General features: G+C 31.7%; 2 protein-coding genes and 1 long non-coding RNA gene across 6 annotated transcripts; 2 read left to right on the top strand and 1 right to left on the bottom strand.

Annotated features, from left to right (window-relative positions):
* Positions 1–905: 905 nt before the first annotated feature.
* Positions 906–4,137, bottom strand: LOC121203257 (pentatricopeptide repeat-containing protein At2g27800, mitochondrial). Of its 4 annotated transcripts, XR_005917353.1 has the most exons (4): positions 3,900–4,137; positions 2,499–3,672; positions 1,681–1,975; positions 906–1,596 (listed from the first exon to the last, which is right to left on the bottom strand). XR_005917353.1 is itself a non-coding variant. In XM_041099364.1 (3 exons), exons 1-2 carry the CDS (start codon positions 3,985–3,987, stop codon positions 2,519–2,521), a joined length of 1,242 nt encoding a protein of 413 aa, XP_040955298.1. In that variant the 5' UTR covers positions 3,988–4,110; the 3' UTR covers positions 906–1,956; positions 2,499–2,518. The 4 variants fall into 4 exon arrangements, 1 of the variants encoding a protein (XP_040955298.1); XR_005917352.1 differs by having other exon boundaries at positions 2,499–4,007; XR_005917351.1 differs by having other exon boundaries at positions 1,681–1,956; positions 2,499–4,006.
* A 4,165-nt stretch (positions 4,138–8,302) lies between these two features.
* LOC121220129 (protein transport protein Sec61 subunit beta) lies at positions 8,303–9,181 on the top strand. Its single transcript, XM_041099365.1, has one exon. It carries the CDS (start codon positions 8,640–8,642, stop codon positions 8,964–8,966), a length of 327 nt encoding a protein of 108 aa, XP_040955299.1. The 5' UTR covers positions 8,303–8,639; the 3' UTR covers positions 8,967–9,181.
* A 2,613-nt stretch (positions 9,182–11,794) lies between these two features.
* On the top strand, positions 11,795–13,033 carry LOC121220130 (uncharacterized). Its single transcript, XR_005917354.1, has 2 exons — positions 11,795–12,364; positions 12,717–13,033. It is a non-coding gene; the product is annotated as an uncharacterized lncRNA (long non-coding RNA).
* The last annotated feature ends 345 nt before the right edge of the window (positions 13,034–13,378 follow it).

Here is a 13,378-nt window from a genome sequence, read left to right on the forward strand (position 1 = left end):
CCATTTTTTTACAAAATAAGAAATATTGTTAATGGGTATTTGTGTCTTTTAATATTTTGATAAGTTCAGAAAAATAAGTACACATTATAAGATTTGAACTTCAGTTATATTTTTTTCACTAACTCAACTTTATTATCATTTCAACTAAAATCACATCTGGTTTTTATGTCAAATTTTTAGAAATATTTTATATTCGAGTCTTTAACTGAGTTGGTATCACGAGTCAACCAGGCATCAACTCAGTTAGAAAACGACTAAAAACCTATTATGTTTATAAAGAAACAAATATTATTATGATGTTTTTATCTTTTACGTTTTTATATAAAACCTATTATAATCAATTTAAATCCGAAAACATACCTATGCATGATGGGGTTTGAAGTTAAACCTACCATTTCAACCAAAACTTCATTTATTTTTATAAATACATTTTTAGAGCCACTCAAATAAAAATCAAACCTTTTAAGAATTGGTCACATAATGATCAATCATTTTTAAATTGTCAAATAATGACTATACCTATTCGAACGTACTCAAACACGAACAATAAAAAATAAATAAATAAACAAAACCTTAATTACAACAAAATATTAATCCTCAAAATTTGTAATAAAATAATCCTTAACCAATGTCTATAACCCTAGTCATCTTAGAGCCTATATCCGTACGATGTCTGACACCCGCGTTCAATGCATAAGATCCTCCTAAAATCTCCCAAGTACAAGGAAAGGGAAAAAACATATGTAAAATACATATTCATATCCAACACTAACATTCAAGTCAAGTCTGAGTAACATAGCTCTGGTCCATGGAACCTATCTCGTAAATGCACTGGTATATTCTACCATGATGATGTACCAATGAGAAGAAAATACACTGACCTACAGCTACAAGAAAATTTAAAGGGAGTAGAAATATTATGTTGTATTTTATTGTAATCAAAAGATACGAGTTGCAATATTTTTCAGCCAACAAATGTTATCAATTAAATAACTACGGCCTATGTTGCACCGACTCTTCATTTTACTTGAAACACCTGTGTCTGATAGTAGTGCCTGATGCATATCGGGGATATGAGTACAAAAATATGACCCCTTTTTTCCAGTCAAAAGAATATTCCACCTAGCATAGCAAAGAGGATCCATTGCTATCATACCTCAATCACCTAGGTACCAAAAACGAAGACGGGATGCTTCAACCCAATTCGTCAAGCACATCCTCTTCCTCACATGGGTGGCCACCTGGTGTGCCGCTTTATTTGCTTGTCTCTTCACAATTCAAAACTCAATAGCTTCACACTTTATACATCTAACCTCAATTTTTCCTTTTCAGCTAGTCTTAACCCTCTCTTGGAGCTGCAGCTTCAGCCTGGACTGCTGAGTTTTATGTTTCTTACAGTCCCATGTCGCACAACCATTTCAACATTCTCATTCCAAATTACAACTCCTATTCGTCCCTTTCCCACCATAAGCTCCATCGCAGTTAACTTTTGTCCAAGTAGCCTTTGGCCTTTCCCATTTAGCCTTCTCTACCTCTTTACTGTCTAGCCTCTCGTTCGCTCCTTTAGCTTCCCGCAAAAGTTCAGCGACGTGCTGCCTGCATAACGGCAAAACGGTCATTGTACTAGCTTCCTTCTCCACATATTCTGAATTCTTGCTATATTATTAGTATGAATCTCACCATAAAAAACACCTTGATCTTAGCAGGCACCAATGCATAACGGCATAATGGCCGTTGTACTAGCTTCCTTCTCCACATATTCCGAATTCTTGCTATATTATCAGTATGAACTCTCCATAAAAAACACCTTGATCTTAGCAGGCACCAATACATATCCACTTCCAAACTTTTTTATCGATGACATGGGAAGTAGAACAAACCTCCCCTTTTGTTCTCCTTATTTCAGCACCCGATATCCAGACTCAACCGTATATTCCCCATCAGCCTCCAAGGACCCTTCAAATAGATGAAAAGACTTAAAAAGAAAAAGAAAATACCCACATCAAATACCTACTCATGTCAAACACATTATCGTATCCAAAACTCACAACTGAGTTAGAGTACACATAGACTGAAACATATATTTCACACATGGAAAAGAAAAACCAAAGATATTGAGAATAAAGCATTTTGAAAGGTTTTCAAATGCTGCATTGATTGTTGACAAAAAATGCAGCATCAAAGCTTGAACTATGATATTCCTAAATCCCTAAATCACATACATTAACATCAATTCATACAAATGCAAATCTAGATAGAACAAACATGTATAAATGAAAGAAAATGTTTAAAAATAATAATTAAAAGCATGCTTCTTAGGGTTTTGTTTTTCTTTTTTTGTCGATTTATCATCTATGTCAACTAAAATTAGTTCAATATCAGGACTGTCAACACATATTATAGTAGTTCGGTTAGAATGAATGATGGTGAAGTAACGATTTACGCATATTAGGACATAAAATGTTATGAGCAAAAACTAAAATTCTTGCATGCAATACCTGATCCGGCTTCTTTCATTTCAATCCCCATAGCTATCCTCCATTGCATAAAGAAGTTTCTGATAAGTATGTCCATCGACAAGATCTTTACTTTGCAACTCTCTTAACAATCCCATGGCTTCCTCGACCCTTCCTCTTCTGCAAATCTCATCCAAAACCGTTCTATATGTTATCAAATCAGCAGACTTCCGCATTTCAATCATCTCTCTCAAATAATGCACCGCTTCTTCAACCTCTCCAGCAATTGCCAAAGCATTCACAAGGGAGTTATACGATTTACCACTAGGAGTAAACCCATTTCTCTTCATTTCATCACACAACTCCCTAGCATTATTCGTTCTACCTTGCGCACATAACCCGTAAATCAAATAATCATAGGAAAAAGCATTAGGCAAGCACTTGTAAACCACACCCATCTGGTGAAACACACGAAGAGCATCATTGACATGAAGTGAAAGCACGTATCCTTTTATCATAGAATTCAACGTGAAAACATCAGGTTCGATCCCGTCATCAACCATTTGCCTGAACAAACACCTAATAGTCTCCATATACATATGGTTTATATAAGAATCCTTTCCCCTACTCAACATCGCGGTAAAAAGAATGTTATACGTCCTAATAGACGGCCTACAATCGAATTTCCGATTGTTCCTCATATGCTTAAATATATTCACAGCTCTAGTTAACTTCCTGGCTTCAGCAAAAAAGTAAATCATGGTATTATAAAGTGGCTCAGAACCGAACGAACGAAGTGCGAGCACTTGGTTAACAACAACATCCATTTCTTCATACATTTTCGCAACACCGAGCTTCTTTATAGTAATATGATAAGTGGAAACATTGTGCTTAAACCTAGGTTGTTGAGCAGCCCAATTGAATAATTCCCAACACAATAAAGGATCATCCTCTAGTGTTATTACATTGTAAAGCTCATCAGCAGTGAACCTAGGTGGGAGTTGTGAAATGACTTGTTGAAATTTAGCTTGGTCAAGAACAGGCTTTTGACTAGCTTTTAATCTCTTATTGACCCTCCTTCTATATGATCTTGATGGGGCTTTAGTTGAGTAAAAATAAGTGTAAATTTGATGTGAAATTGAAGTGGGAGATGTAATGGATGATGGGTTGATTTGAGTAAAGGTAAACGGGCTGTGTTGAGGGTTTTTGAAGGTACCTAAATTACAAGAAAAAACAGAGTAAAAGGGGAAATAGTGAAATGGGCACCTGTGAAAAAGATTAATCAAGCAATTTCTACGAAGAGCTATCATTTTGATGTTCATCAAATGAATTTGCAACTGGATTTATGGCAATAACAAAGAATATGTATGTATATAATTTTCTGTTTGCTTATCGGGAAAACAAGAGAAAAAAAAAAGAGAAAATGGGTGCTGCAAATCTAACCTCGAAACATATCGGAGAAGGCACTGAACGGTGAGTAGCACAGCACCAAAACGTAAAATTGATGGCTGTGTTTTAGCTCTATGCCCATACAAGAACAGTGGCTAACAATAAGAAATTAAATCACCAGTAAAACCTTGAGCCCTCCAAAACAGTGGTGTTGATGGCCCGGACCGAGACCCGAGCCCAGTTTCAAAAAAATCAGGCCCTGTCTTAGGATCGGTCCAGTCCGCATTAAATAATTTATTTTATTATTTATATAGCTATTTTTATTTTTTTGGGAAAACTTCATCTAAGGTTACTAAACTATTAGTGAGTTTACATTTTGGTCACTTAATTTCAAAATGTTACAAATTAATCACTAAACTGTTCAAAAACTTTAATAATTAATCCGGAGCAAACCAAGAAAAAACCCAATTGTTTGGCATTTTTGGTGAATCGAGTAAAAACTAATTTAATACCGTAGAAAAAAAAGTTGGCTAACGCCTTGTTTGATGAAGTGTTGAAAAAATCTAATCAACTGAAAATTAGTATTTCAGCAACTTAATTTCCCAAACAAGTTTGATTCCAATAGTAAAAATTACTAGATAAAATATTTTTCACGACAAAATGTCTCAAGATGTTATTTATCTCAAAATGTCTCACCAGTGAACTTAACAAAAAAAGATTAACGATGTTAACAATTAGAAGGACTAAATTACAACTATACGAAAAGTTCAGGGACTTCGAACATATTTTAACATTTCAATTATTTTAAATATCGGGGATAAAACAGTTTTTAATCATTGAATTTAACAACCTTATCCAACTTGGTCCCGAAACCTTCCTTTTGTTCAAATTAGTCTCAAAAGTCAAAACTAGGCAACTTTTCTCATTTTGGCTTCTGAACTTGGATTCTATTAAGGTCCAATTATGTAGCACTTTGATATTGTGTCATGTCATCACTCGAAAATATATGAAATTTTTATATAAAATATAAAAATGAAAAAAATATAAAAATATAATAAAATTATTAAAATTTTGTTTTTCTAATGATAAATGATGATGTGGCACAATCCGATAGTGCCATATCATTAGACTCTAAGTTCAAGGACCAAATCGGGAAGAACTTTCAAGTTCCAAGGAACAATTTTTTAAAAAACTAATATAAAAAAATATCAAATTCAAGGACAAAATGCTACATTATTCCTAAATACATTAAACGATTCTCAAACATTGTCAAAATACAGGGAGTAAAAGCACATTTTAACCTTTTAATTCAATAAAAAAACTACCTTAAAAGTACCATGGAGCTCTTATACTAAAAATTAGATTATATTTTGCCCCCTCTATTTAAAATATGGATAAATTAGTCCCTATAGTTAAATTAAAGAGTAAAAAAGCCATATTGTTAAAAATTGATCCATGTATGTTAGCATAAAGTACACATGGCACATCACGTTTTACTATTTAGTTACTCTGTTAACCATGCCAATTTTTAATAGTAGAAACAGATGAAATTTTTAACAAAAAAAATTACTATTTGATCTAATGTACAAGAAATAATTTATCTATTTATCAAGTAGAGGGGATAAAATGCAATTTAAAACCTACTATAAGGGCTTCCATGATATTTTTACCAAAAACTACCCAGCATTCACCGTAGAAACCAAGCCAGTATTGCACGACAGATCCTTCAAAACCAAAGCTCGATCTCCATTAACGTCAGCTCCCATGGATTCTTCGACCATCGTTTCGATGTTTACTCGAAAACCCATTTCTTCATTAGCTCGAACAAAGGCTTTCATAGCTTCTCTTCTTCGTTCATGCTCTGCAGCCCTACTAACCCCCCCCCCAAAAAAAAAAAGAAAAAGAAAAACACAAACACACACAATAATTTAGTTTAGTTTCCATGGGGATACCTGCAAACATTGTGAGAAAACATATATATATGTTGAGAGAGAGAGAAATTTTAGAATTATCATACTCTTTAAACCGGGAAAAATGGTGGGTAATGCCGGAAATACAGAGAGGAAGGCCATGAAAGCTTAACATTGAGTTTATGCAATATTTGTTTGAAGAATAATAAGACAAGGGAAGAGGAGGAGTTTAAGTAAGGGATTGAGGGTGTTGGTCTTTTCAAATAAAAAATCTATTTATTTCGCATTTTGATATCATTGGGAGAGATATTCACGAACTCCCAATATAAATAAAACGAACATGAAAAATACCCCGCATAAATAAAACAGACATGAAAAGTACGACAAAAATTATTTTGATTGTTTTTTGGTAAATTACATTTAAAGTTGTTAAACTATTAGTAAGTTTATGCTTTAGTTACTTAACTTTAAAAGGTTATAAAATGATTACTTAACTATTCGAAAGTTTTTGTTTAAGTCACTGGATTGTTAAAATCGTTGTTGTATGGCTTTCTTTGTTCACACAACCTGCAGTAATCGAAAATTCTCCTTCCATTTTCTTCTATTGTTCTTTTTTTTTTCATCAAACAGCTTTTAATATTATGAATCTGTGAACTGAACTCTAAATAACTTTCTTCTCGTATCTTTAACATTGGCTATCAAATTAACTTGAATATGAGATATAATTTTTTACTCATAAATGAGTATTATTTCACCGTACTGATTATTGAATCGTTATTCTTTATATGTAATCGTAGGATAGATAATTATTGTGGTATTAATTATTTGGATCGTTTTATAATTTTTTAAATAGTTTAATAGATACATGGATAGTTTTCTTTATTGCCTGGTGGCCTTCGTATGGTCATTTTCTTTATTGATTTAAGGTTGGAACACGTGCATGTGTTGTTATATTTATGTGGTCTATTTTTGTCTCTCTTTTAAAGCATTTAACACGTGGCAATTTATAAATATTGTGTACTATATCATTAAAATATGTTATAAGCTTTTATATTTTACGAATTTGAAATGTAATCATTGTACTTTTATTTTTAAAAATTTAATTTTTTTTTATTTTTTAAATTTTAAAATTTAAGTGTAATTGTTAATACTGTTATTTTTTTATTAATTATAATGTCTTGTTTTTACAAGGCTATCAAATGAATATTTTTTATTAGGGTTAAATAGTAATTTACCCCCTACAAGTGATTTTTTTTGTTCTCAACTTGGTAATTATGGTTTTATTCCGTCAATCACTTTACTCCATGCCGTTACAAAAAGTGACATGGTAATGTTGAACAAATCAACAACCAACACGTGGCATGATATATATTAAAAGTAATTTTCCATTTTTTCCTTTATTTACATTTTTATTTCCATTTTGTATTTTTTTAACAAATATTGTGTCATGTGTCAGTCGTTGATTGGTTCAACATTGCCATTTATCAAAATGAGAACAAATAAAAAATATCAAGTACCACATTGAGGAATGAGGTATAGTTCAAAGGGTAAATTACTATTTAACCTTTTTTACTACTTCAAAATGTTACACCAATAAATTTAGCGGTGTTAACAATTGAACTTAAATTTTGCCATTTGAAAAGTAGAAGAACTAAATTTCTAAAAATAAAAGTATAGGGACTAAAATCTAAATTTTTTAAAAGTACAAGAACTTATGACATATTTAAACCTTTTATTAAGCATAAATTGCACTGGTAGTCACTCAACTATTTGTAAATTTCTTTTTTGGTCACCCAATTATAAAAAGTTACAAACTTGTCACCCAACTATTCGATTTTGTCTTTTTTGGTCATTGATGGTTAAATGGCTAATAGAAAGATGATGTGATAGCTTTTAAATTTAGCATAATAGCATTTTTAATCCTCAACATTTATATATTGTGTCATTTAGTTATGATTTTAAAAAATTAACCCTCAACATTTATACATTATGTAATTTGGTCTTTTTTGCAGTTTTTTGCGACTCTTTTACTTAAAAAGCTCAAAAAATTTATCAACTAAAATTGATCAAAAATATACAAAAATAGAAACACTAAAAGATCCAAGATAATATTTTTCATTTTTTCTCATTCGTTTAAAATTAACCCCAATTTCATAAAAGAACCCTTAAAAAAGGACTAAATTACACAATGTGTAAACGTTGAGGATTAAATTTTTTAAAATTAAGACTAAATTAACACAATGTATAATGTTAATGGTTAAAATTACTTCAAATTTTACTCAACGTCATTGCTAATTTTGCATACTAGCTTCACCTTCAATGACACCCAAAACTATGGGTTCACGAAGTATTATTCTTATTTTCATCCTTCAACAATCCATACACAATGGGTACGGATACTTCATTTCACTCATTTTCATTATGTAAGTGCTCGTGTCGAATCAATTTCAATTTAACTCGTTTTAAAAATTATGAATCGGTAAATAAACTTTAAAAAACTAAATTGAGAACGTTAGGAAGTAAAGTGGGAAAAATAAACTTTAAGAACTAATGTGGGAAAAGTGTATACTTTGAGGACTAAAGTGTGCATTAAAGCCTATTTACAAACTATCAATGTCCAAATCAAGGACCAAAGTGAGAAAAACGTATACTTCAAGGACTAAAGTGTGCATTAAAGCCTATTTACATACTATTATTGCCCAAATCAACGTCAAACCGTTGACTAATTATCTAAGAGAAAAAAAATGCTGATCGTCCAAAATATTACTATTTTACCCTCCACATTTCACTCTTCTCCCCCACCTCTCTCTCTCGCAGAAATTAAAGGAAGAAAAATACTCACACACACACACAAAAAAAGAAATCACATTATTCTCCCAAAACCATGGCAAGAGGTTCCTCCCAGTCGCAAAACACCGCTTCCTCCACCACCACCCGTCCCGGCGTCATGGCTCCTCGCGGTTCCGCTGCCGCGACTGCCGGAATGCGTCGTCGCAGGGTTACGGGAGGCGCTGCTGCCACCTCCGAATTGACCACCGTCGGCTCCGGATCGAGCAACATGCTCCGGTTCTACACAGACGATGCTCCGGGCTTGAAGATCTCCCCTACCGTTGTTCTTGTCATGAGTTTTTGCTTCATTGCCTTCGTCGTTGCTCTCCACGCTTTTGGCAAGATCTATCGCGCCAAAGCTGGAGCCGGAGCTGGACCGTGAATCATGACCAGAACGCGGTCTCTTTTTTTTTTTCGGATCTATGAGCTGTTCTTGAATCGGTAACTGAATAACAATCGATTTGGTTTTAACTTTTCGATACTGTAAATGATGGATGGGTAGCAAGCTTGTAATTAACTAATGGTGTTTGATCCAGTTATTTTTCATACCTTCTGTTTTTTTCCCGAGAAAGTTAATTTATTTTCTTTCATTTTGTACATTTTTTTTATCAAATTGCAGAAACGGGATTTGCTTAACCTTTTACTAGCTTTAATTTAAATTTAATCGGAAAAAAATGAAGTAAGAATATTCTTTTAAGTCGAAATTAAATTATATGCGAAATTTGTTCGTTTTAATAATTTATATATTTATAATTTTTAGAATATTAAATTAAAGTATAATTTTATCATTATTAATTTAAAATTTTATAAATTATAAAAATATTTTTCATTTTACGGCAGTGGGGTGTCAGCCACTTTAAATCCGCCTTGATTTTAGGTTAAAGTTTATTTTCTTGGAATCTTTTGGGCAAGGAACAATTTTCTCAATTTTGCATTTAAATTTTAATGATTTAAAATTTTTTATTTATTTGGAAGCTAAGTTTTTTAATTAAATATTTTAATAAAAGTGTTTGACTTTTTCATTAGAAATTCCATTCAATTCTAAAGATGACATGATTAGTAAGATAATAATCACGTGTATCTTGTTTTGATATATAATAATTAATTTTTAACAGTAAAAATAAATAAAATTTTTAATAATAAATGACTAGTGTATTTTTTAATCTAACGTTAAAAATTAATTTACATATTTTTTAATAAAGGGTCAAAAATGTAATTCGACTCTCATTACAAAAACCTGAGCTTTAATCACTAACATTTTTTTAATTATTTAAAGAGTTTTTATTTGTGTTTTATTTTTTTATTGTGATTTTAAAGTTTGAAGTCTTGAATTATTATTATTTTATTTAATATTGTATTTGTACAATAAGAGAATAGTTTTTTTTAACTCTCGTAGGATATAATTAAAGGATGTTCACTTATAGAACCTATCATGGTTTTTGCCTTCGAGCGAGCCTTTATTTGGGTAGTTCTCTTTAAATGAAGTGTGTGCGTGTGTGATGTAAGTATATCTTCATGTGTGTATTAACTGTCGAAACCATTTTCAAATTTGAAAAAATGGGGATCGACTTTGAAAATAGGAATTGGAAGTCGCCACCGATATTTTATTGTGGTGTGATCGGACCACCTCGAAAATAATTTTAGGTCTGCGAATTTTGAGAAAACAGGTTAGGGAGTCGGTTACGCACGAGGATGGGTTAGCACGCTCGTGGCGCCCAAAATTGGTACCGAATTGATTGTTTAATGTCTTAATGTCGAAACCTTGAAAATATTATTAATACGTTTCTTGATAAAAAACTTGAACAAACTAGATTGAATGATGAGACGCCCTTATCTCGAAGAAATAAATTATCACACCCAGTGAGTTAGGATGTTACAATTCTATCTTCGAAATCAAATGTATACCCTTTTTATGAAAATCACGAGTTTAAAGAAGGTTACTTGATTGTTTAAGTCAATCGAGAAATCAGAATCCAGTAAGCTAGGGTTCTATTTCTCGAATTTCTTAAACCTCAAATATTGCCTTTATTTTAAAATTGAGATGACTAAATACCATATCCAGTAAGTTAGGATCCAACATCTTGAAATCAACAAAGTTTTATTTTGAAATCATACGGTTTTAACAAAATAAGCATTTGGTTATTTAAATTCATCGAGAAGAATTGAAGCCCAGTAAGTTAGGGCACAATTATCTCGAGAACTATGAGAACGAGGCTTTTTTGAAAATTATGAAATAGAATGATTGTAGTGCTTTGATAAAACACAATTTTTACAAATATAACATGATTGAAAAGCAATACGTAAGGTAAAAGACACAATTCGCAATCTAAATACCCATTGAGGAATAATAAACAAAGGATGAATTCAAGCAAAAATGGCTACAACAAATTTTTTTTTATCATATTAGGCAAATATTAATCTTAATTGTCAAATATCAAGTGAATTAAATATAACAACATTTATTAATAACCACATTTTTAAGCTAAAATATTTACACACAAACTTAAAATGGACTTGAAACAAAATAAAACAACATTGAATAATTGTATTTAAAAATGAATTTGAAACAAGTAATATACCTTTATCAATTCAACATAGATAGAATATACAAAATAATAATAATAATAATAATAATAATAATATATCAAAAAAATGAGGTAGTTATACAAAAGTGGATTTTAATAATATCCATTTAAAGTACATTTAAAGTACTCTTGTTAAACATGTTAAAGACGCTTGAAATTAATAATATCCAATATCAAAACATTATCTTATTTTTTTAAAAATAATAATAATAATTTATGGGTACAAGAATAATAGCCTTATATATAAAAAATATATTATCACATAAATATTTGATATGAAAATATTCAAGATAAATTTTAAAATGGAGATAAAACATTAAAATATATATCAAGATTTTATCCAATCTTCATAAAATATATGTATATTAATAAATGATGAATTAAATAATAATATATCAAAAATTTTAAAAAGGTATAAGGGATAAAAGACTAATGTATGATACATTTAAATTACATTAATAACAATTTAAATAATAATAATATATTGTATTAAAAAATTGTATTAATAATAAGTTTAAAAAAAAACTTAAAGATTTAAACAATGTTGGAAATAACTATAACAAAATAATAATGAAATATATTTAACCATAAATGAATAAAGATTAAATTACAATTAGAATTAAAAACGAACTAAATTATTAATCTAGATAAACCTAAGGGACCAAAACGGAAATTAAACGCAAAGGTTCGGGCATTCAAGTCCAAACAATGGAAACGACGTCGCTTAACAGTGGGCTTAAATGCAATCGAAGTTAAATGCACAGTCTAAATTAAAAAACAGAAGAAATCTGAATCGAAACGACACCGAATACAGAGGGGCCTATTGCGCAAATAGACCGCTGAGCAAAAACGCGTGGATAATTCCCTTGGATCGGGTCACCGCGCGGGTCAAAGGCCGCTAAACGGCGCCGTTTGATGTTTTACAGAACTAAAATAAATAAATAAATAAATAAATGAAACCTAAAATAAACAAACTAAAAAAAAACCCTAGCCCCCTTTTACTCAGAAACGCGCCGCAATCAACCCTCGTCCCTTCCGATCTCTTACCACCATGAAGCGGACTAGGATTCGATGACTCGACGGTTTCGACACACAGGTAAGCCTCTTTTCCTCTCCGCTGCCTTGAAAGCCAGAACTCTCCTCTCTCTCATTCTGATTCGGACGGAGTAGAGGATGGCTCCAATGGCGCGCAAAGGTGAGGTTCCTCTTCCCTTTTTTCTTTTATTTCATGTTATTTATGAACTGAGTAAAAAGAACAAAGAAAAGTAAAAAAAAAAAAATCAAAAATCACCTTACGAAACTCTGTTTTTCCTTTATTTTTGAATATCTCTTGTTTTTTTATTTTCGTATTGATGTTGTGTAAAAAAAAATCCTTTTTACAAATCTTGATGGCTTTTATAGCCGGAAATACAAAAGAAATCCCTCTATTTTTTTGTTGTTATCCTCTGGCCTTTTTCTGCGTTTTGCTACTGTTTTGTGCGTGGTTGCTGCTTGCGCTCTTTGTGTGTTGCAGGTGTACGGTGCTAATGTAGCGGTGTGCGTGGCAGATGCAGAGGGTACAGAGGCGCACGTGAGAGGAACGACTCGAAGGTGCGGTTCGTGCGAGGGCAGAGCCTGCAGTGCTGGAGGCACGTGTGTAGGGAAACGGCGCTGGGAGCTTCTAGGGTTCCCTGCCTCTGATTTTTGTTTTGGGCTGTATGGTGATTGGGCTAGGGTTTAATGGGTAATTCGGGTTAGGTTTAGTTAGCATTTCGGGTTAGGGTATTTTATTTCTATTTGTAATTGGGTTTTAGACAAAATTTGGGTCAAATTTTGTAGTCTGTACTATGCTAATTGGACCTTTATTTATGTGATATTTTTTTTATATCTTGGCTTTAACAATTGGGCTCGGGCCGGGAAAAAATGGGCTCTTACATTAACCTTCTACCTGTATAATACAAAAAACAATAGAATAACTTTTATGATTTTTTTTTTTTAGATTCTCATGTATTTAGTCATTATATCAAATTTCAATTAAATTTGAAGTCGAGTCCGGTTAGAACCTAAACTAGAGAATAATGCTCTTTCAAATTTGTTTTCTCTACTCACAATAATTCGATTCCTTATTATTTAAGAGCCATCAAATTCTTTACCCCTCGATCCAACACATAAATTATTGACCTAATTATAGGCTTAAAATTTTTAAATATTGTAAAGGTGACCTAATTTT

Source organism: Gossypium hirsutum, chromosome D08, assembly GCF_007990345.1.
Source record: "Gossypium hirsutum isolate 1008001.06 chromosome D08, Gossypium_hirsutum_v2.1, whole genome shotgun sequence".
Lineage (NCBI taxonomy): Eukaryota > Viridiplantae > Streptophyta > Magnoliopsida > Malvales > Malvaceae > Gossypium > Gossypium hirsutum.